The sequence below is a fragment of the Oratosquilla oratoria genome, chromosome 9 (genome assembly GCF_046742065.1).
Source record: "Oratosquilla oratoria isolate Oo_2021 chromosome 9, ASM4674206v1, whole genome shotgun sequence".
In the NCBI taxonomy this organism is placed as follows: Eukaryota; Metazoa; Arthropoda; class Malacostraca; order Stomatopoda; family Squillidae; genus Oratosquilla; species Oratosquilla oratoria.
This window is the reverse complement of record NC_134785.1, coordinates 50,076,778-50,101,999: the sequence shown is the minus strand read 5'-3', so window position 1 is coordinate 50,101,999 and position 25,222 is coordinate 50,076,778. Positions and strand designations below refer to the sequence as shown.

Below are 25,222 nucleotides of genomic sequence, written 5' to 3'. Positions count from 1 at the left end.
CAGACAGATGTTACCTTTACGTCTATAAAAGTTTATAATACTAGACTGATTTTATCAAGTTAAAATAACAATAGTAGACATATTCGTTTGTGATCAAAATATACAGATCTATTGTGATAGAATACAGCACGAAATACTGTAATACTGTAATGATATACGATTAAATAAAATGTATATTCATTTTTTCTTTATTCTGGTGAGAAAAGCGTCGAAAACCATCCTATGAAAAAACACGTGAGCTTAGCAGTTTCCAAAGTTCCAAACGTTAGTGTACGTTGCGCAACGTAGAAGAAAGGGAGTCGCGTGTCAAAATGAAAGACAACATAGAAGAACTTGACTTGTGTAAGAAGCTGGAAAGGCTTATGTTAAAGTATAATTTTGACTATCCAATTCATCAGAAAAATGGGCAGAGAATATTTGGCCCTCCTTTATACATGGCACCACCAGAGCGTGGCACTGAAGTATTCATTGGAAAACTTCCACGGGATTTATTCGAAGATGAACTCGTTCCAGTTTTAGCAAAAGCTGGAAGAATATACATGCTCAGAATGATGGTGGACTTTAGTGGATTTAATCGGGGATATGCATTCGTAACGTATGTCTTCGAAGAAGATGCCAGGAATGCAGTGAAAACATTAAATAATTTTGAAATTCGCCCCCAGCGGTATATCGGGGTCTTGAAGAGCGTTGACAATAGGCGTCTTTTTGTTGGTGGAATTGATAAGTTTTTGACGAAGGCAGGTTTGGAAAACGAGATGCGCAGAGTTACTGAGGGTGTGAGAAAGGTGATAATGTATCAATGCTCTTTCAATCGTCTGAAAAACAGAGGTTTTGCTTTTGTTGAATACGAGAGTCATACAGCCGCTTCCCAAGCTCGGCGTAAACTCCTGAACGGAACAGTTTTTATTTTTGAAGATCCCGACATTAAGGTTGATTGGGCAGCCCCAGAGCACGAATATGGCAAGGATGAGTTAAAGAAGGTAACAATGTAGTGAAGAGTTTTGCATGTAATACAGTAGCAATTCTATACAGTTCCTGCCTCCTGAAGCACTTTATTTGCTAAATTATCAGTGGGAATTTTTTCTGACTCGTAGATAAAGTTAATTTCCTTTTCTATCTATATTCCAATGTATTTTTCCCTCATACCAGGGAGGTAGCCAAAGTCAAAAGACGTTTACCCCCCCCCTTCCACTCCCATTCACCTCCCTGGTGGATAAGAGGGGAATGGATGGATGGGAGTCAGTATATGTCTTTTGACTTTGGCTACCCCCCTGGTAAGAGGGAAAAACCGTATATAGATGGAAAAAGAAATTAATTTAATGTATAACATTTGTACATATGTTCTGTAGATTGTAGAAGTATTATTGAGATCATTATTCCAATAGTTTGTTTGAAAATACAATCCTGATTTCCCCTGTCAGTCCGTCAATCCATTGCCCCAGGCTCAGGCCTTTCATGCAGGAAACCCACAGCTCCCAAGTGGCAACAGGCACCAGATTGGCCCACAAGCCATTGCAGCAAGAGATAATTAGTAATTTGTGACAAGAATGTTTTGATATGGAAATTATTGTGAATATGTGAATTTTACTTGTACAATGTAAAAAAAAAGAACATCAAACTTGGAGGGGGTGGATCATATTAAGAGTTATCTTGCTGACTGGGTTAGACTAGAGCAGGGCAACATAGAATGCATTAGATATGTGTGTGTTGATTGCATCTTGGTCAGTTTGCCTCTGTATTTACCAAATTGTAGTTTACAGGAGAGGAGGAACACCCATTGGGTCCTGTCTCCTATTCCCTAATTTTCAAACACACCTAAAATCAAATTCATGTACAGTTACAACTTAATCTATATCTGATTTGCAATTATCATATTTAGATTCTAACTTGTGTATTGTTTGAGCTTGGGCAATATCACCTTCTAAGGTATTCTACATATTTATATATCTATGGAAAACTATTTCTTCACATCCTTTTGACATGTGGTCATTCTTAATTTACTTCCATGACCTTTTAAAGCCCTCCTTTCGGCCAAACTATTTTATGTTTTTGGTTTAAAGCTGGATGGTGACCTGAGCAATTATGTTAATGTGGTTCTTGCTGGATATGGGAGGGATTTCTGCATAGGGCTGATGTCTGGGGGAGCTTGATGAATGGTCTTGGAACGTTAATTTTGTGATTCCCCCCATGAAATACTTAATTTCCCCAGTATAGAGGGGAGGTTTACCCAAGTTGAGGGCACCTGTTCAAAATATGATCATATAGCCACAGCTGGCTAATACCAGATATTCTTATTCATATAAGAGGACATTGGTTTTGTGAAAAAGATTTAAGCTATTTGAAAAATATTTTGCCATAATGATTGAATGAATTTTATTTGTGTTGTGTTAGAAATTTGTTTTTCAAATTTTGACTCGTGTTGCTCATTTCATTGTAATCATTGACCAGATTGCCGACAGCATCCATTCCATAAGAAATCAACTGTCATGATAAACGTGTTTATTATTCAGAAGCCTTTAAGTTTTTAGAAGGTACACATAATATGATATATAAAATATATCTGATCTGAATTTTCATAAATGAGATTGGTAGAACCAGTGATCACCGTTGGAAAAAAAGAAAAAAGAATCTGAAACTTCTGAAATGGTAGTATGGCTAGATAATTAACTCAAGCTTCAGTATGTTACAGGTAGATATCAGTAGCAGAGAGTTTTTGTTTGTGAACTTGAAAAAAATGTTTAGATTTCTGAATGTTACTTATCCTGTTTCAGAATTGTATGCATGCTCAGTTTAGGTACTGTCATATGAGAGAGGATGTTGTGCATACCAACTTACTTGACAGTATGCATGGTGGGCACTGATCGGCCTTGGTTTTTGGTACCCAGCTAACAGTGGTCCTGCAGGATGAATGTTGAAGTCGTGTATCACTCACCTTGAGAGCCTACCATCTTTCATACAACTTAAGAGTACAAGTGGTCCCAATGTTCTCCACCACGGCTTTTGTAAATACGGCAAAATGAGTCACCAACCCAGTGCTCAAACTAAAGTAATTGAAGCTTTTTACGATAAAATAGATTGTAGGGAATTTATTTTGCTGTGTTTAGCACTGGGAGAGATGGGGGTTTCCAGATTGGGTACAGCTAAGGCTGCTGTACTTAAATTGTACCCGGACTTGTTCATCACTACCTGAAGGTGGAATACTTGGTCCATGAACTGACTGCTGTTGCCTTCCTTCTGTTAGACGGTGATACAGAAACAACCTTTCTCCACACTTGTAGAATGCTGATAGCCATCCAACATTTAATTTCAGATATCTTTATGGGAGGGATCAAGGACCATCTGGTTTGTGAAACTCAATATGGCAGTTAATTCAAGATATTGTTATGTTAGAGCCTGACAGTGTATTTACCTAGTTGTAGTATACAGGAACAAGATACTGTATATGCTTGTAGGGTCCTTTCTGGATTCTGAGTGGTCAGTTCTGACTGAGTTGTCCCATATTTATTATTTCTTGGGGATGCTTGCTAGCTAATCAGGTTAGAGTATCACTTTGTGGTGGAGGTCAGGAGTGAAAGCAATTCGAATCTTGCCTGGGAAGACTTCATAGAAAAGGCAGACTGCTACATGAAAAAGTCCTTCACAAGGAGGCAGCATCCTTGCTTCCTTGGAGAGGAGGAGTTTGTGACGATAATCTGAACATTGTTCCTTCATTCAAACTATTTAATTAACCAATAATTCTATATATGAAAAAAAAAATTTAATGGCCTTCAGGTATCTAGTCTTTTATTAATTTCATTGCATAGTCTCTAGGTTCCTCTTCGCACACAGAGACTTTCTTGGTCTTCCCTCAAGTTCCATTGGTCCATTTTTACTTTCTACACATATTTGCAAGTCTTCAGGGAGTTGTGACATTAATCTGAAAATTGTTCCTACATTCAAACTATTTAATAAGCCAATAATCCTATATAGGAAACTACTTTTTAATGGCCTTCAGGCATCTAGTCTTTTATTACTTTTATCTCTTGGCCTCTAGGTTTCCTTCAAATTCCATTGATCTATTTTTGCTTTCTACACTTTTTTTGCTAATCTTCATTCTTTTTTTCCACATGTCCAAACCATCCCAGCATTTTTTTATCCACCTCTTCTCCATCCACATTTCTCATTTATTTTTGTAACTCCAACTGTACTTCATAAACACTTCCTTTCAAACACAATTAGGTCTTCCTTTCTACCTTCTTCAAACTCCAAATCTCTTCTTAAAGTGGTATGAAAAGGGGAGCAGTCATTTCTATATGCGAAAATTCGTAAGAAATATAGTTAAAGCTGATAGAGATCTTGGGCCTCGTCTGGAGACAGTCGGCTGCACCTCTTGACGGATGCAAGGGGGATTAACAGGCTTTTGAAATGGAAAGCTGTCCCTCTTGCAGGAACATTACATGCAGGGTCATCATTAGTATGTTTCATAAAAACTAGGAAAACTCGTACTGGTGTCCAATATTGCTAAAACAAATATATATATATATATATATATATATATATTTATATATATATATATTTCTCAGCATCTTTCATCACTCTGTTTATCTGTCTCTCCAACCAGTATGTCATTTCCTGCAAAGTGAGCTAGCTAGACACGGGATGATGAAATCCTCACCCTTATCACTACCTTTATAACCCATTGACTCCTTCCTACTTTAATTATATAAAAATACAACATGTGTATTTCCCTGTCATGCTGCCAAATCATCTTTGATCCTATCTTGAAAGAGATTGTTGCCCACATCTGATCCTTCTCCAGTTTCACTAGTTCATCAAGGATTGCCTCTACAATTTTCATAACATGATCCAATTAACTGCCGATTTTTCTCATTCACCCAAACCCAGCTGTCCCTACACAAAGTGACAATCATGGATAGATTAGGCTAGGTTAGTGAAACGAGTCTAATGTTGGGAATGGGATCATTTCCTGTTTATTTTAGCGTCCAACCGTTCGTGTATTTTCGAAGCCTCGGAATGCCCGCCTCGCACCACGGTAAATAGTACTATCTCGTGACAGCTGTGGAATGGTTAACTCGCGCTGGGGGGGACAGTCGCCGCTTTGTGTGGTCATTATCTTCGTGTCAAGTACCCGGTAGGCAGGTACGCGTTGCATCACGCCTTCGAAGTTCACTGGCGCGTGGTCAGGACGAGAGTTGGAAAGGAATATTTCCTTTAAAACTATGTATACAAGATGTGTAGACTAGACATTATATTTTCGTAAGTTATAGCCGTCGTTTATTGTCTCATTGGCCATTAACCCAGAAAACCAAATAATAAATTCAACAGCACATGATATGTCGAAAAACGTTTTCTTTGAAGTTCAGTGAAGTTTTAATTTATAGGAGAGGAGGTTTGGCTGGTGGTTAAACGTTAACACTAATACCCACAATGCATCACCGCCGTGGTTCATATCGTACAATATCATTTCTGCGGTCAAAACTGTCAACGGAAACACGTTTTCGCATAGAAAATTTGCCTACTTTTACGTCATTATGAGCCACTGCAATTATTTACAATTGTAGTTGCAACATTGCGCATTTATGACAAGATGCGTAAAAGTAATGAAATGTTGTGAAATTTTGACGATTTTGTGCCTACTATGAGGACGCCCATACTTCACACTATGTATTATATTAATTTTTCTTGGAGCTTGACGAGCTGGGCAACGTTCGTAATTGAAATCTATCAACGCATGCACCGAACAAGCGACGTGCATGTTATGCGTAGACCAATGAGAAATCGAGTTATATCAGCCAATGAGAACTCTTTTCCAATGATATCCGCAATGCATTGATTTACAATTTTGCTCTAAAATATTTGTACACTTATGAGGTAGTGTATCGACGCAAGTGTAAATACAACGGAAACAGAATAATCGTCTTAGCATTTAACTAGGGAAATATGCTTTTGACTTTTTAAGACAACCAGAAATTTCGCTGTTATTTTTTCAGCTGTGCTTCACCTGTTAAAGATTACTTAAGACATGTTAATTTGTTTTCGAAAAATAATAGCTGGATTAAAAGAATAACAGTTTTCTGCACTTTCTAAACCAAATTATTAATTTTGTTTTCCGCAAAGATACATTTTTATAACTTAGAAAACCAGTTGTTATCGTCTGGGTTTTTATGTGTGTAGAAAAATAAATATATGTGCCCCACCCAACAACGTTCCCGCAAGATAACCATATCACCTTATCGCGCCATTGCTGTGTCCATAGGTGAGACGTGTCATTTACTTCCTTCAGGTTTTGGTGTGAATATGTGGGTGCCTCTGTGGACACCCACGGGGGATGTGGTCCCCCATGTCTTGGGGTGTTTAGCCACAGGGACGCCCAGCACTGTTGACAAGTCTTCAGTTGTGGAGCTTGTCTCCAGTTTTGGCTACTTTAGGTCGTTGAGTAGGTAGTGATCCCTTCCGTTTTTACCAGTCTTTAGCCCCCCGGCTATTTATACTCCAGACTCTCCAGTTATGAAGCTTCTACGGCATTTTAGTCGTCGTCTTACTTCCGGGTGTCCGTTAAGTAGGTGCCTGGAATCGTTTAATTGTTCTACCAATATAGGGAGGCTCAAAATTGCGGAACCCGCCAAAATACGCCCGGCCGAACGTGGCGTGTTTTATACAGTGCTGCGGCGATACTCTCGTGGTAATTTGTTTAAAAATATACCTTAATCGCGATTTATAATGTCCAATTAGTAAAGCAGAACCACCCATAGGTGAAAAAGGCACGGTCTAGCCAGAATTGATTTAAAAATGCGATAAGCGATTAAAAATATTTTTCAAGCACCGTTAAAATGTAATTTGCACAGACCAGTGCTTACGTTTCCCGGGATGCCAAAACGTATCCAAAGTAGGTAATTTAGATACCTTCAACCCATGGGGAAGCAGAATAAGCTTTCCCGCCAAATTATTTCGCGTTTCTCCCCAACAGACGGGTATTGCGCAATGGGTTATATATACGACATTTAATGAAATACAACACAAATTATAACATGTAATACACATAATCACGCAAGGCGCACCTTAAAAATACAAACATGAGACTTTATTCACACAAGAGCGTGACACAGCACAACCACAGGATTCTATTCACGCTAAGGACGTGACAGCATAAAATGAAAAAAATCTTTGCAAGTTCGACGTTTTTGTGTCGCGAAACATAAAGAGTGTATAACATCTACGTGAACACAACTGTATTATTGCTGGCACAGATAACATACATCTGTATACTATGGATCCTATGATCTCGTTTCTGAAAAGGCGAGGTTACACCAAGCGTCTACAAGACCGGGGCATACATGTTAGTTTTCGTAACCGTGATTTTTGTACGACTTAAAAACGTCGAATTTGCAAAGGTAATATTTTTTCTATACTGAATTTTCTGCATATTATATCCTAATAAAATATTTGTATTTCGTTGCTTAGTTCACATACCAGTCTTTATTTTGAACGCGGTGAACAAAATTGGATGCATTTAATACATTTGTAACAATACAGTTTGCTTTGACATCATAGTTACTGTAGGGGTATATATTCAATATGCAACTTCACACACTGAACAAGTTGGATTGTAATTCTGTATTACGAATGATTGGCCACAATAGCAGGAAGAACATAACCTGTCCGAGCCGGGTCCGGCAAGGCTACTCAGCTGTAACCGTTGCAACTTCAAGCGAGTACCAGTCACTTGGTGAGTGATAAGCAATGGTTCTCGGAAATAATTGAGAAAGATAAGATCTTGCAACTAATAATATTTTCTTGATCATTTCGGTACGTTGATGAATTTCTGGGTATTATACTAGTTAGCGTTTGTCGATTGTATGTAACTGGGGACACGGAGTGGTGTGATCCAAACAGAAAATAAGGAATATTTTTCTACTTGAATATCAGATTGTTGCGCGTGAGGACGCCATGTTTTAACGTTCGAATATGTAATAAATAATTCGAGAAATTGTTTAAACAAATGCGGAAAATCGTAGGGTGCCATCGGCAATTGTACAAATAACTTTCCAGGCTATTTTTTATCTTAATAGTTCGAATATATTTGAAGAGGAATTCAATTAATGGTAACTGTGTTTGTATGTCGTGCAGCTGTGGGGGAGGGTACACGAAAACGTACTTTGCTACGATCGAAATTCACTTTGGATAGCTAGATCAAATGACAGCCACTTGTTTGTTTGGCCATCTCTTTACATAATTACCTGTTCCAAGAAATAGATTCGTCTCCCATGGATTTGTGGTGGCTAAGTCATTGCATGTTTTCAGCCATGATTCTACGAAGGAGAAGAATACAAAGAAATCTTATCTTCACAATCCGCCCCATTTAGTCAACTTTCACAACACCTTGGGGATATAGTAGCAGTGTTCTTGTTCCCTGAGGAACATACCTGCTAGTATGACTGGTTTTGTTTATTGGACAATGAAACCGCATGTTTCTGGCGACACCCTATATTTCATTTGCTAAACTTGCTGATAAGGACCTAGAGATCTTTGCAGGCAATATTTACAATTTATGGAAGTTTGTAAAACGGTGAACTACACTAAAATGGTGAGGTTGAATAATAAGCATTTGAAATTTTATTTTGCTTTATTTACGAAGGCGGCTTAGCATTTTGAAGGCATGGTACGACTTTTGTAATGTGAATTATTTTCGTCGCAGTGACGGTGTTCGTCGTGCACGTGTGTAATAAATCGGAGTGCGTGATGGATGCAATTTGTAACGGTTCTCCGGGCGGTATGCCTTTATTTTTTATTTATTTATACATTTTATGTTCTAATTGCCTATTTTTTGTTTTGTTTATTTGTCTATTTTTATTGACGTTTATGAAAGTTTGAGATAGCTACAAGTTACGAGGCATCTCGGGACTTATTTTCGTTCCATAATTGCGATGTATTTGTGAGTCTATATTGAAGATAACTGAAGGATGTCAGGTTTTCAATCTAGGTATGCTCCGTGCAACATCGACACTAACTGGTTTAAACTTGAAAATGTTGCAATAGTTGAAGATACTCCGTGAAACATTGATGCACAATGATGCCTTCAGTGCCAAAACGTCACAGACGTTGAGTAGCCCGTCACACACGCGACTTGAGTTCGTTTGAGTAGAAACTACTTTGGTTATGTATATATATTTTTTATTTTTTGAATCTCCAAATGTCAAATTACCTTTGCGTCATATATTGAAAAGGTGAATGACAAAATAAGAAAATTTTAATTTATACGAAGATTAGACATATTGTTGAATTGTCTTTAGAGTAGTTCTAGAATACTTTATGCGATGTCGTCATCTAGCATTTCAAATTCATATCATTTGACGACTTGAATGTGTTCGATTTGTATGTCGGTGTGTCATAATCAGTTTGTTCCTGTGCTGCTTTTTCGTCAGATGTCCTACTTAGCTGTAAGTATAATTATCGTATAAACAGGACTTAATATATATCTAAGAGTTCGAAACAACGCATCGACACAGAAAACGGTAATTTCTTTTAAGCATATGATTTATAGGACGCGTTGATTCACCAAGGTCACGTGATCACGTGTTGGACTCGTGATTGACAGCTATTATCCTCCCGAATGAGAGCACAAAGCTTTATTGCCCAATGGTCGTGTGACCCTGACACACATACGTACGACTTGCAGCAACGTGATGCTTTTCATGCCTGGGCGAGGGCCGAACTCGGGACTGCTTAACAGGCCAAGCCGGTACCCTAACATTAATGCGAGTGCGCGCACGCTTGTGTATGTGTAAATATGTTTTTGTTTTATTCGCCGTTGATTTAGATGTTATCACCACGGCCAGTCTGTGGACCCACAGGTCTGCATGTATTGGAGGAAGTCGATGAGGAAGTTTGAAGCAGTTTCTCTTGATGTTGGATCACGTGAGACTGGAAGCTTATATATGTATGTGTGTGTGTATATATATATTTTTTTTGGGGGGGGTCCACATGAAGAATTGTCACCCCCTAGAACGCCCACTGAAGAATTGTCACCCCCATGAGATCCCACGTGAAGAATTGTCACCACAGTACGCCGAATATCAGCAGTGGAATAAAGATTAGGTTGAATGAGGGTATGCTTACTCGTATTGTCATCAACTTTATACAAGCAAAGAATTGTCACCCTGTGGAAGTCTGGGGTGACGATTTATATATTTATTTATTGTTTTTTTTTCGCGTTAATGGAGGGGCGACACCCCCCCCCCTTTTCAAGGTGAATTTTCCTGCAACGTGTGTCTTTGTTGCTTTGGACCACGTGCTGGGTTTGTGATCAGCAGTTGTCACCCGTCCGGACGGGAGCTCGCATAGTCCAATTTATGGGTAATATGTGACCTTTACATACAAACACAATCTCCTTGGTCAAGGGGGGGGGGGTTAACGGCTTGTAGGAAGGAAAGCTTTTCATGCCGGGTGTGTGGTTAACTTGGGACCTCACGCGTGGGAGGTCACGACGCTATCTACTACAACAAGCTGTGTGTGTTTATCTAATTGTAATATACAGAATAACTACGCCCACAGAGCGTCTGTGCGTTTAATGGTCAGACTTCAAGAAATGTATATATACAAGTATGTATGTATGTATATATATATATATGTGTATGTATATATGTGTATATATATATATATATATATATGTGTGTGTGTGTGTGTATATATATATATATATATATATGCAACTCGCCCGTGGAATTGTGAAAGTGGTGACCCCCCCCCCTCGACCGCTCTTTTTTTTGTTTGTGTTCTTTGTTAAGGGGCGTGTCGGGGCGGTGGGTGGGCCGGAGAGGTGTTGGGAGGTGCTGCCCACCGGAGCCCCGATAACGCGTCCTTATCAGCTGATAGCCCCGCATACAAAGAACCAAGCATCGCGCGAGCGAGACAACTTTGTCCCCTGCGGCCGGGCAAGGGAGGGGCTCTTATCGCGTGACGAGGAGCTCCTCTCTCTCTCTCTCGCAACTGATAAGGACGAACCCGACCAAGGCAGGCCTCGCTCGAGGATGACAGTTCGCGTTTCCTGATCGACATGACGAGACCGCCCGAAAGTCATCAACGCGTGCCTTCGCCCAAGCCCAGCGAGAACTTGGGACAGAGTGTCAGGGACGCCCTCGCCGAGCTCCAGAAGCGGACGGGTTACCCGCTGGACCAGGAGAACGGGCAGAGGAAGTACGGTCCGCCCCCGAACTGGACCGGCCCGACGCCCCTGAAGGGGTGCGAGGTCTTCATCGGCAAGATCCCGCGTGATCTGTACGAGGACGAACTCGTCCCGGTCCTGGAACGCGCTGGAACGCTCTTCGAACTCAGGCTCATGATGGATTTCACGGGGAACAACCGTGGCTACGCCTTCGCCACGTACACGGCCAAGCACGAGGCCGAGACGGCCATCCGACTCCTCAACAACCACGAAATCCGACCCCGTAGGTTCTTGGGCGTCATGAAGAGCGTCGACAACAACAGACTCTTCGTCGGGGGAATCCCGAAGAGCCGCAAACGGGAGGAGGTGCTCAGCGAGATGAAGAGGGTGACCGAAGGCGTCATCAACGTCATCCTGTACGCCTCCATCAACGACCGCACCAAGAACCGCGGGTACGCCTTTGTCGAGTACGACAGCCATCGGTCGGCGGCCATGGCGCGCCGGAAACTGTACAGCGGCAAGGAAGTTCTCTGGGGAGGAACCGAAGTCAAGGTGGACTGGGCCGAACCGGAGCCTGACGTAGACGCCGACACGATGAGCAAGGTGAGGCATTTATATATATATATATATATATATATATATATATATATATATATATATATATATATGTATATATATATGTATATATATATATATATATATATATATATTATATATATATAATGTGTGCTTGTGTATTGAAGTTCTTATTCATATTTACTGCATAGGCGCTTTGTTTTCTTGCAATGTGAGAACCCACACGTTTCCCGCCCACCACCTTGACTGTTGTCACGTTCTATTTATTTATTATCTTTTATTTATTTATTGTAACGGTTTCGCATGAAGACAAGATCCAAGGAATTTGAAAGGTTGGGAAAGTGAATTAATGGGCGTCACTTGCATTTATTGTCTTCCTATTCCGATAAAGTATTATCTCTTTAGATGAAATAATCTTCCTCGCGCTATATATAGTACCCACCAGGTGTTGGTGGCTGTGGTGGACCTCACGGAGAAGCGAAGAAAAAAGCAAAGCAAAAGAAAACGAACTCACTTTCGTTCAGGCGGGAAATAAGACTCTGCACAATATTTAACTGAGCTACGAAAAAAAATAGGAGTTGATACCAAGTGACGTCGAGTGTTGGTACCAATAACGAGGAAAGGCGACCGCAGAACCTAGTTGTGGTGATAAGGGTAACACCCCTTATCCAGAACGGATTATGATATCCCGGCAGAGGTATGCTCGATACGGTACCCTGCGTCGTTCTCATTACGTCATGGGCAACATTTGCACGCACGCACGTACACACAAACCCTACATATATATATATATATATATATATATATATGTATATATATATATATATATATATATATATATATATATATATATATATATATATATATATATATATATATATATATATACACATACATACATACATACATTTTTCATGCACTTCGTGTTTATGATGTATGTAGATGTTTTTGTACGTCCAATATTCATTGGAAATAGCTCAGTAGCGCTTTTCTTAAATTTTCGTGTGTCCTGCATGCGTGTTGGCTGATGAACGCTGCCTTTCCCCATTGTTAAAAGTCTTACTTCTCATTTCACTTCATGAAGGGATAGTGACCACTTCCCTTACTGGTGAAGGCTGGCTAGTCAGTGTACATCTAATTTATTTATTATTGGTGTAATTCATCGTTTCTTTTATTTTTTATTATTGGTTGTCTGTATTATCATTATATATATATATTTTTTTTATTATCCATTATATTATTATTGTTATATTGCTATTAATATTATCATTTTATTATTGTTATGATTATTATTACATATACTATTATTATTATTATTATTATATATCTTGTTGCATTGCTTCTGACCTGAACAGTAATGCACAGGGACGACCTGTCAATCTTAATGGAGGGACTACAAATGGGTTCTGGATAGGTGTGGGATGGGAGAAAAGTGGGTGTATGCTTATTCCCTTATAAGGGGGAAGGGGCCTTTTGGTATATGTATATAATATATTATTATTACTAGGGTATTGACTGCATAATGTATTCAGAATGCGAGGGACTTTTTATTATTTATTATATATATATATATATATATATATATATATATATATATATATATATATATATTTTTATTTTTTTTTTTTTTTCTTTAAGGGGTACCCCCTAAGAACCAGAGGCACATATATTTCATCAGTGTTCTTTCAATATATTGATAGACTTCTTCCCCTTGAAAAGAGAGGTAGCCAGCCAAGGCATACACCAACTCCCATCTATCACCTATTTCCCTTTCATCTTAACTCCTCATGGATTATGGGTCATCCTTGTCCCCTGCCCACTGCTCACCTTTAGAAGCAGTGCAGCAAGACACAGCAGGACCAGCTGCTTCGTTTAAATGACAACCCCCCTCCCTCCCTCCCTCCCTCCCTCCACATCCCTTTATGCAAAAATAGAGAAGACATGGAGAAATCCCTTCATGCCACATCAATTTATATCCCAGGCATAACCATTCACTTACTCCTATCTCTTGCCTTCTCTTTTCCCTGCTCAACAGACATTCCCCTTGTACTCAAAGCCCACGTCACCTCATCCATCCATTTCATTCTTGGTCTACTCCTCAAGTTCACTCCTTCCACCTCTGGTTTCCGCTCTCTTTTTGCTAGACTTTCTTAATTCTTTTCTTGTGCTCAAAACATCCCACTATTTTTCATCTACCCTATCTGCCAACCAAATACCCTCTGGAAACATATTCATAATCATATCACTCACCGCTCCATTAACACACTGAAAGACAACACACTGCTGCATGCCAGACCCCCTGATATCCACCCTTCTGAATCCTCTCTCCCATGAAAGGACAGAGTCAACCTGGCCAGACTGCAGTGCGGCCACCACCCAGCACTTCTAAGCTACCAGAAGAAGCTGGATGACCACATTGTGAACAGCTGCCCAGGATGTAATACTTCACCCCATACCATACAACACATAATGGAAGACTTCATTATACACAATCATGCACGCAAACAACACAACATACACTCTATAAAGGATTTGTGGGAAAACCCAGTTTCGGCTGTGGCATTCCTTGGGGAGACGGGATTGCTCGGACAGACAGTCTAGGGAACGACAACAATAACAACAACACCCTTTCTATCCCTACCACTACCTTTCCTAAACTTGCACTGTTCGTCACCAATTGCTCCCTCTGGTCCTCTCCCAATCGTCTCAGTTAACACTCATATACCTTTCCAACTACAATCAGCAAACTTATCCCTATTAAACTAGTACATTCAGATTTGTGCCCTTTTCCTTCGGAAAGCAGAACTATATATGTGCTCCTGCAGTCCTCAGACATCTTCCGTCCTAGGCACACGTTAAACAACTGCACCAGTCAGCATGACCATTCCTCCATTTGTAAGACTCTGCATGACACTCATCCAACCCAGGTGCCTTATCAGCTCATTATTTTCAGTGCTCTTTGCACCTTGTCATTCCCTATATCCCTGTCATTTTCTTCCATCAATCATTTACCTAGCTACTCCCACTTCCACAATCCCTCCCTAACTTCCTCCATATTCAACAGCTCTCTAAATATTCTAACCATCTTCCCCTTATCACATTCACTTCCGTTAATATCTGTCTATGTGCACCTTTTTACCTTTTCCTCTCTACCTTCACTTTCTTCCAAAAATCTTTTTATTCTTTTAAGAATTTTCTCTGATACTCTTCCCATTTTACATCTACTTTCCTTTTTGCCTCATTTATCTTGTGTTCTGTTTCTTGTATTTGTACCTCTCATATGCTTCCCTAGTCCTACCTTATTATCACTCCATATATGCTCACTTTTTCTTTTCTACTACCACCTTCCCATCCTCCTCATCCCACATACTATCGTTGCACACTTTGTCACTTCCTTAAAACATACCTATTCTTCTTTTACTCATACCTCCTCTCTCTTCCTCACTACCTTCCATACATCTTTCAGCTTCTGGTATTCCTCCTGTATTTCTTTGTCATTCAATATGTTAACTCTCAGGACCTCTACCTCCCAACCTTTTACCTTTCTACCACTTTTCTTCCAGTCTCAATTTCCCTTCTTTCAAAAAATTATTTGACACTCCCCCACTCTCCCCAGAAAATATGAATATCCAGAGCTCTTCTTATCCTTCCTGTTGATACCACTACATAGTCCATAAATGCTCTATGAACCACCCTTTCGTTTACCAACTGTACATCCTTTCTATGTATACATATGCTTGGCTTTCATAAACACTTTGCTATTATGAACTCCTCTTCACTCTTGTTTGCAGGATGCTAGGAAGAATAACTTTCCACATAGATATTAGACAAGTTGGATAAAGATATAATTCAAGCAAACACCATAAATGAATTTAAGGCAAAGTTTGATGATGGAGGCAAAGAGATGAGACCCCATGAGCACAACTCTAACCCAGTGTGCTACTACTAGATTGATATTAGTAAAAACTTGCATATAACAAAAGGTCCTTTCTCTCCTATAAAGGAGGGCGGCCCAGCCAAGGCATATACTGCACCTATCCATCACCCATCCCTTGTTATCTCTCATACTGCATAAAATTTTGATAAGAGCTATTTTTTTTATCAATGGCAAATTGCTAATTGAGTCCCATTACATGCTGAGATTATATTGCACTGAACGCTGACCTGGCTTTAGATGCATGTTGAAATATATTATTAGGTAGATAATGATTTTCTTTTTACTGAATGTGGCAGTGTGGTTTATTGATTTATTTCCCTAAAGATAAGTGAAATTTGTTGCTGATAAGAGATGTAAAAGTAGGTCTTGAGATTTCAGGTGTTATAAAGGTTAGGAAGGATTGCTAGTAGTGTTTTTTTTTTTTTTTTTTTTTTTTTTAGCTTGGCCATCGACATTCAGTATTGGGTATACTTTTGTATTCCCAGAACAGTATTGCATTTACCTATATTATATGATCATAACTGACACCAACCCTGTAGGACACCTAAATATGGAAACCAAAATCCTCCCGATAGAACATTACATGAAAATGACAGGAACACAATTCTATGCCAGAACCCTTAACAACACACACCACTCACATTATGCCTCACAAGCATCACCAACAGAACACAAACAAAAAAACTACACCAACAGCATACTACTCAAACATCTATCTAAATCTACCACCTAAACCACATGAAACATCCATACAGAAACACATTTATGCTCAAATAACTAGACAAGCCCTTTAAGAAAGACCATCTAATTTGATACTTCAACAACAGCCCCCAGGTATTGTCACACACCAAACAAGAACCACACTAGCACATTTGCTCTCAGGTCATCATCTGTCATTGAGACAAAACCAACACAGAATAGGCCTGACCACAGATTCAGAATGCCTCAGATGCAACCACCACACAGAAGACACAGAGCACCTCATACTACACCTGTACAATACTCCACACTTACTGTCCCCAGACAACAATACAATATCTCTTTTTCTAAGTGACTTATGGTCCTGCCCAGAGACTGTTGCCATTTTTCTGGAGGCCACAAGTCTTCTAAAAAAGTGTAGACTCAGAGGTGACTTGATACAGGTCTGTAAGATTCTAAAGGGAATTGACAACATCAGTGACAAAATTTTTGCATTGAACAAGAATTGAACTGGAAAGGTCTCAAACTGTCAGGAAATAGATTTAATTTGGAAGTGGATAGAAACAACTTTGCTAACCATGTAGTTAATGAATAGAATAAACTTCCTGCAGAGGCTCCAATGTAGTTCAGTTTGAAACTTTTAAGATTCATTTAGATAGACACCTAAGCAAGATGATATAATGCCAGCCATTTATTTTATATTATTTGTTTGTTATTATTTCTGTTTATTATTATTTATTTTATTATTTGTTATCATTTATCAGTCCATTTATTACTATTTACCATTTACCTGTTTATATAACTTTACCTATTTATTTTATTATTTTTATTTATTTGTTTATTTATCTATCATTATTATAATTTTTTCCATCCGAACTAGTTATGGGCCAGACATGCTCCTCCTTTGTAATCCTTTGAGACCAGGGCAACAGGTTGATTGATTGGTGGGATCATATGACATGGTCTCTGGAGTAGCTAGTAATATATCTTTGAAAGACTAAGTTCAACAGCTTGTCATACTGCCTTGCTTTATAGCTGTAGCATTTGGATATGTACTTGGATTTTGGAGTTGTACATATATGCCATCTGGAGAAAGTCACGGGATACAACTTGAGAAAAAAAAGTGAAACCAGTCGGTTTTCTGTGCAGAGGTGGAACTAAACCTTTCTTATCACCAGTTCCCAACAGAGTTAGCGTGATCATATAGCCTGTACTGATATGGTTATGGTCCTGCTCACAGGACAATTCTAGAAAAAGATGAAATGTATTTGCAGTGGGGGCATCCATATAATATATGGTTTCATCAAATTAATCATATTTGCCTAAATCAATTAACAATATTGTAAGTTCTGTTTTCCCTTGGAGGAGAACCTTAACCAAAGATATTTGGCCACATTTTATGGATCCATTGGCAGAAGATACCATAGTGGAGTCATATATATATATATGTGTGTGTGTGCATATATACAGTATATATATTTATGTACACACACACACATATATACATACAGTATATATATATATATATATATTATATATATATATATATATATATATATATATATATATATGCATGTGTACATATAGAGGGCAGAAGTTAATTTATGCCATTGTTTTTTGGTATGTGTATGTATATATATATATATATATATATATATATATATATACATACATACATACATATACCAAGGCTTTTGGGGCTTTGATGTGCGTGGGTGTGATGCAGGTGAGAGTAAAAGGGAAGAGATAGGCAGTATATTTATGAGAAAGAAGATGAATGTGTTGGCATTAAGTGAGACTAAGTTGAAAGGGAGGTGTGATTATGAGTTTGGGAGTGTAGTGGGGAGGGTATCGAGTGAGGAGAGAACAAGGGAGGGAAGGGATGGCTTTACTAGTAAGTGAGGAAATAGATGAATATATGGTGGGGTGGAAGGAGGTTTCTTCGAGGTTAATGTGGATGAAGGTGAAACTGAGAATGGAGGATTGGGTCTTTGTAAGTGCGTATTGTCCTAGTAGTGAGAAGGGTGTAAAGGAAAGGATGGCTTTTTGGATAGATTTAATGAGTTTTGGGAGGATTAAAAATGTAGTGGTTTTGGGTGATCTCAATGCTAGGTTAGGGGATAAAACAATAGAGGGAGTGGTTGGGAAGTCTTGAGTGCCAGGTTTAAAAATCATAGTGGAGAATTAATGGTGGAGATGTGTTTAGAAAGAGTGTTGATGATAGCTAACACATTGTTCGGGAAAAAGGTCAGGGATACACATGGGAGAGGGTGGTGGATGGGAGGGTTGTTGAGAAGGCATTAATGGACTATGTAGTGGTATCTAGGAAAAGAGTAGGGATAGTTCTGGATATTCATGTTCGTAGGGGAGAGGATGGGGGAATATCAGATAATTTTTTAGTGGAAGGTAGGTGGAGAAAGAGGGAAAGGTTAGAAGATAGAGAGGTGCTTAGAGTAAACTGTTTATATGAGAAAGAAAAGGAGTATGAGTGCCAGGAGAAGCTAAGAGAAGTGTGGAAGGTAGTGAAGGATAGAGGTAGAGTGGAGGAAGAATGGGGGTGTTTCAAGGAGTGACAATGTATGCAAAGATTGTATGTGGAACAAGGAGGATGGGAGGGAATAGAAGGAAGGGTAGTGAGTGGAGGAATGATGAAATAAAGAAGATAGTACAAGAGAAGAAGCAAATATTCAGGGACTGGTTGCAAAGTAGGATGAGAAAAACATAGAGGTACAAAGAAAAAAGAAAAGAGAAAAAAAGATAAAGGTAGCAGAAAAGAGAGCAAATGAAAATTGGGGAAGAGTATGACAGAAAGTTTTGAAAGTAATAAAAAGATGTTTTGGAAGGAAGTTAAGAAGGGAAAGTGAGTCAAGTAGAGAAGAAAAGGTGAAAGGTGCAGATGGACAGACGTTTACAGAAAAGGAGGCAGTAAGGGAAAGGTAAGCATAGTATTTTAGAGAGCTGTTGAATAGGGAGTGATTGGCAGAAGCAGTGGGATGGCAGAAAGGGCTGATGAAAGAGTATTGGGATGATTTGGACATGTGGAAAGAATTAGTGAAGAAAGATTAGTAAAAGAGGTATGGAAGGTAGAGGTGGATGGGGATAACTTGGGGACAACTGAAGATGAGATGGATGGGGTGAAAGGGGCATTGAGCAAGAGGGGAATGTCTGTTGAGTAATTGAGGGAGAAGGCATGAGATGGGGTGAGTGGAGAATGTGTATACAGTAAGTCCTTGTTATACGGTGCATATGCATTCCTGAAAACCTTACCGCAAATTTAAATTACCATATACCGAACCCATTATAACATGTAATGATAGTTTCCTCTTCAAAATATCTAGCGGATACCATATCTGTGAATTTTTCTTATCGTAAATAGAATTGAGGGTAGTAATTACCAAATACCGTAACAGTGAATTTACCGGATAAAGAATTGTATAAGGAGGACTCACTGTAGATGATACTGTGATGCGAGGATGGGGGTTAGGGAGTGGTTATGTATGAATGATATATTGACACAACCCCAAGAGGATGGACCTATATTGAATGTTGAGTAGCAGGAGTACGACTAGGACTAAATACATCATCTTATATGAGTGCATTCTAATCTTAGTGAAAAAAACTGAGCTATGAAGTAGTTCTGTTACTACAGTTAACTCCCATCATGTTTATTTTATTTTCTCTCTCTCCATATTTTATCATATCTGTAAATTTGAAAGCACATGGCCATGTCAATATTGAGGTATGAGTTATGATTTCCAGTATACATTGGATATGCTGACTTCACCAACAACATGAGCTACGAGGTAGTTCATGGTATCTTGAAGCTTGCATCAGGTTGCTTGTAGTGTATCACATCTTAATTATCTCATTATGCATGCTGCCAAATGCTTTAAAAATTACAGAAACAATAAAGCATGGCACAAATTATTTATATATACTAATATTAACTAAAAACAGTATCATCAGGGTTGTCAGCAGTTGGTAGTAATTAGTACGACCACAAATAAACACATAATCATACAACCATGCCCTAAATCTTTGGTACAGTATTAATATGATATATTGCCCTAAGTGTATATATAAGCATGTGGGACAGACTAAAACAACTGAAGCACTGAAAGCATCCAGTGTTGCCACATTTCTGCAGGAATTTCCATATTTCTATCAAAAACTTTATTCTCCTTCTCCAGAATTTCTCTGTAGTTACTGAAATCTGTTCCTTCGGTGTCCATAGTTTCCGAGTTCTTCTGTATGTGTATATATTATGTTATGCCTGTACTTAGATTTGTAAATGTATGTTTTCCCTCCTTAAAGACCACATAACATTAGATTGTCAGAAATGTCTCGTATTCCTGTACAATTAACATTTGCAAAAGTAATCCAGAATGGTGCCTTTCTATCCTTCCACTGGGAGGCTGTGTAGCTCACTTCAACTAGATACACTTTTCCACTTATGTGGGACTCAAATTCTTTCAAAAGAGAATTTCAAGATTACGAATTATATTTGAACATTGGGCGACAAAATGTAGTGTTGAAAATACTTTACCATGATGATACACAATTATCTTACTGCTCATAGATAGAAACCTCTTATTCATGGACTGTTACTTCTGTTTTCATTTGAAAGGTTAGAGTGGTTTATGCCCGCAATTTGGCCTTATGCACAACAGAAGATGTGCTTCGGAAGTTGTTCAGTGAAGCAGGTGGAGGTGGTGTTGAGAAAGTGAAGAAACAGAAAGACTACGCCTTCATCCACTTCGCCAAAAGGGAACAAGCTGAATCAGCAATTGTCAAGATGAATGGTAAGGATTTTCTTGAGGGATTACATTAAAATTTTTGCAGTTTAGTCTTACTGTGTGATTTTAGTTTTTTGATTTCAGATGCTTGTGGGATTTTTAAAATTCTCAAGTTTGAGCTTGATATTGATGTACATAATTAATAAATAATTGTAGCATTATGAAAACCTCATAAGTATTTGAATTAAAGAAATTGAAGAATGATCTTATCTGAAATGACATTGAAGAAATAAAAGCTACTCATGAGATTCATCATTGATTAATGGAGCTCTTAGCATATGATAAGATATATACTATGAATATTCACCCATCCTTGCCTTATGTCAATATATTTTCTTTAAGTATACATGCATGAAAACTGCTCATTCTACCTAGTGTTCTTTTATGACAGAAATAGTCATGACCTGTTTTGTTCTTCAAATTATGCCTTGATTTAGGTAGTGTTCAGTACACAAGACTTTTTATTCAGCAGAATTAGACATTTTCATTATACAGCATTTAGGAACAGTTCTTGCATAAGGCATTGAATGGTTGTATATACCATGGTATTTGTCGTATTAAACATTGTTTTCAGCGTAGTATTCATGCTTGCATCTGCTGCTGCTGTTATTTTTGTACAAATGTGTACATATTTGTTGATATTTGCATGTGTGTATCATGAATCCAAATTCAGAGATTTAGAAGCCCAGTTACTCCAATGCACACAAGGAGATAGAGGTTTTTAGGTTCCCATATTGGATATTGACCACATGTTTTGTGTGGTCAGTATTGTAGGAACTTGTTGACCTTCCAACAAGTCAAGCCACTTGGCATTCTTTTATGACAAGTCTCTGCTCAAGAATACTAATCACTTATAACTTCTACTATTCCTCTATTCTTATACCTTTCTTAAATCTTTTACCATTTTGGAGACAACAACTCTTCAGTGTAATAATATCCCCAAGAAGTGCTTTTTATTTCTGACAGAATATTTTTCAAAAGTGTTTACACTGAGTGAATACAAAGATGAAGGTTCACCTATAATGATAACAGTTGTTGCCTCCAGTTTCCTTAACAATAGACTTTGGACTGATGTCTGCATCAGCATTTCATAAGTGTTTGTGTGTCATCAATTTTTTGTAGTAGGAGAAGGGGAGCAGTTACCGTTACCACGGTATGAAAAGAGGGAGGAAATACAATCGAAGGTGATAGAACAAGACCTTAGACCCAGTTATTGTTTTTGTCGCCATTCCATAGACTATATGGCCGAGCAGTCCTGTCTTCCTGAGAAGCACCACGCCTAAAACAGGGTTTTCCCATAAATCCCTTATAGAGTATATATTGTGTTATTGGCATGCATGATTGTGTACAAGTCATCTGTTATGTGTTCTATAGTATGGGATGAAGTGTAACATCCTGGACAGTTATCTGTGATGCAGTCATCCAGTCTCTTCAGTTGCCTTAGAAGGGTTGGATGGTGGCTGCACTGCAGAATGGCCAGATGGATTCTCTTCTTTTGAGGAAGAGAGGATTCAGAGGGATAGATATCAGGGGGGTCTGGCATGCAGCAATGTATTGTCTTTCAGTTTGTTGATAGAACAGTGATATGGATGTGCTTCTAGAGGTTGGTGTCTGGTGGTTGTAAAGGAAGAAAAGAGAGTAATTGGATATTGTTTTTATTATTTCTTAGCATGTGTGGGTGTTCTGCTATATAGTGTAGTGGGTGTGCTGTGTTTGTGCAGTGTCATGCATCTGGCATGTTCTAATAAAGACCTCCGACTTCCCCACATAGGAGATTTATAGAGTGCATGCATGAATTTTATGACTGTTTCCCTTCATTTTATTTTCCTTCTCCACGAAGAAACAAAGGCAAGGTACAAAAATAAAGTTTATTGCTTATATATACTATATCGATGGTATGACGGGTGAGAGAGTGTTTCTGGCTCTCATTCTGTGTAAATAGGGCACCCACAGGTGCGATGCACACAAGTGCCAAATGGCATCTGTATCCTAATTATATTCCCTAATTTTTCCTATTTGCCTGAATTCACACATAAACTCTATCTCTATTTTTTAATTGTGTGTGTGCAGCACAGCTTAGAAAAAGTCATTGCAAACCTATTTTTTTTTCTTTTCTTTTCTTTTCTTTCTTTCTTTCTTTCTCCTCCTGTCTTCAATATCAGCACTACTTCTCATGTTTCTTCATTCTGCACATCCAGTCTTGGTTGTGGTGAAGATACTCACATCTCCTTTAACATCCTTGTATTTTGGTGGGAATACTGGTGTCCCCTTCCTTCATGGACTTGTGACTAGCAATTCTAATTTACTACCATTTATATTACTACACAAACTACAGTACTACATACATCACGTCGAGGCTGCAGCAAATGTATGGGTACCTCTCCTTTCAATTCGATCCTTGACTTTGAGGACTTTCATTTCATGGTGTAGATGGTCTTTAGGTGTCATATTTCTGCAGCTCATAATTGTCTTTGGGACTTCATTTTATATGGTCTGTCAGGTTTTGTGGCGTGTCATAGTGAAATCAGCACCCCATGAGCTTATACGTGGTTTGTGTACTACACTCCTAATTGGTGATGAGGATGAAGTCCATCTCATAGAATGATTCCATGTAGGTACATATCATTGGTCACAGTGCACAAGTACGATATGTATGATAAATGGAGTATGAGATAGGATCCCATTTGCATAGCTCCTTTCATGGACGTAATTGTATCTGATAAAGATAAAATATCTCCAGATATTTCACTCTTAGCTTTTCTTTTAATTTGTTCACCTTTAGCACCTCTGCCTCCCTTGCTTCACTTTCACTTTGCCATCATTCCCAATTTCCCTTCCAGATAGTGATCTAACAGTCCCATACTCTTTCCCCTGAATACATTTACATCCAGAACTCTTCCAATTCTCCTTTTGGGTACCACAACATAGTCCATTAATGCCCTCTCCACCACTCTCCCACCGCTACCCTGTCTCATGTACACTACACTATGCTTGTTTCTCTTTTTAAACACTGTTCATTATCATTATCTCCCTTTCTAAATACATCTCAAACATCTCTCTTTAGTTCTTACCAGACACTCTGTATCTCTCTTGGGCTTAGTCCAGAGACCACATGCCAGCCCCTGAGGGCTCCATCTCTGAATGGAGGTAAGAGAGTTGATTGGTTTTGAAAATGGGCAGCTTCATTGTCCATCTTGCAGGACCACCACATGCACATTCTCATCTTTGGTCCTTGGCATGGTCTATATTGTTATGGACTCATTCAACCAGAGTATATATGATCATCAGTATTTAAGCAAGAAGACTAAGGTCTGAATCTTCAAGTCATTTACGCTCCCAGTCTTGCTGTATGGCTTTGAGACATTGACAGTGAATGCTGATTTGAAGAGGTATTTTGATGTCTTTGGAGCAAAGTGCCATGTGAGAATTATAGACTATCAATGGGATGGCTGTACCAGACCAGTAGCTGTTCCATGATACTTAGTCAAGGCCTTTTACCAGCAGTTCATGAGTACCAGCTCCAGTTCAATGGACTTGTGGCTTGCATCCTTTTTTTTTTTTTTTTTTTTTTTTTTTTTTTTTTTTTTTTTCTTTCTTTCTTTCTTTCTTTCTTTATCCCATTTACTGGGTCATCTCTGCACTGGACAACCCTTGGAGGAAACAGAGGGGACACTTGCAGAACTCATGGCTAGAGCAAGTCAACTAATCTTGCCAAGAACTTCTTGGAATGGGAAGGGTGACTGCATGAAGGCTTGTTTGGATAAACCACAGGAATGGCATCAGCATATAAGTGAAATGGTGAAACCCCAGATGTATGCTCCCTATAAGTGATGATGAATCATTATCATTCTATCTCTTTTGCCGGATCTGTTATCTCTCCTCTACTTGATATTTAATTCAACACATTGTCTATCGGCCTTATTTTTTATTCTTTGGTAATATTGGGTACTCTGTCTTAATTCCTCTTTCTCATACTTCATTCTCCTTTCTTATATATTTTTTCTTTATCCAGCAAGAGAATTCTTTACTTTTTTTAACAGTGATTGCACTCTT

General features: G+C 38.7%; 2 protein-coding genes across 4 annotated transcripts in view; both read left to right on the top strand.

Moving 5' to 3' along the window:
- The first annotated feature begins 311 nt into the window (after nucleotides 1-311).
- LOC143028069 (APOBEC1 complementation factor-like) lies at nucleotides 312-1,532 on the top strand. The gene is made up of 2 exons (XM_076189710.1): nucleotides 312-980; nucleotides 1,422-1,532. Exons 1-2 carry the CDS (start codon nucleotides 312-314, stop codon nucleotides 1,530-1,532), a joined length of 780 nt encoding a protein of 259 aa, XP_076045825.1.
- Nucleotides 1,533-10,898: 9,366 nt separating this feature from the next.
- LOC143028390 (putative RNA-binding protein 46) overlaps nucleotides 10,899-25,222 on the top strand; it is a 28,530-nt gene continuing 14,206 nt past the window's right edge. Inside the window, exons 1-2 of one of the 3 annotated variants that reach the window (XM_076190386.1) lie at nucleotides 10,899-11,764; nucleotides 21,001-21,175. In XM_076190386.1, the coding sequence (XP_076046501.1) occupies nucleotides 11,054-11,764; nucleotides 21,001-21,175 (886 nt within the window). In that variant the 5' untranslated portion in view covers nucleotides 10,899-11,053. The remainder of the gene's footprint in view (nucleotides 11,765-21,000; nucleotides 21,176-25,222) is intronic. The other 2 variants (XM_076190385.1, XM_076190384.1) reach the window with 2 other exon arrangements.

Excerpts from the sequence above, each read along its gene's own strand:
- LOC143028069 (XM_076189710.1), top strand. The coding sequence starts at position 312 with ATGAAAGACAACATAGAAGAACTTGACTTGTGTAAGAAGCTGGAAAGG. Across the intron at positions 981-1,421 it reads GCAAGGATGAGTTAAAGAAG|TCCGTCAATCCATTGCCCCA; the intron begins GTAACAATGTAG and ends TTCCCCTGTCAG.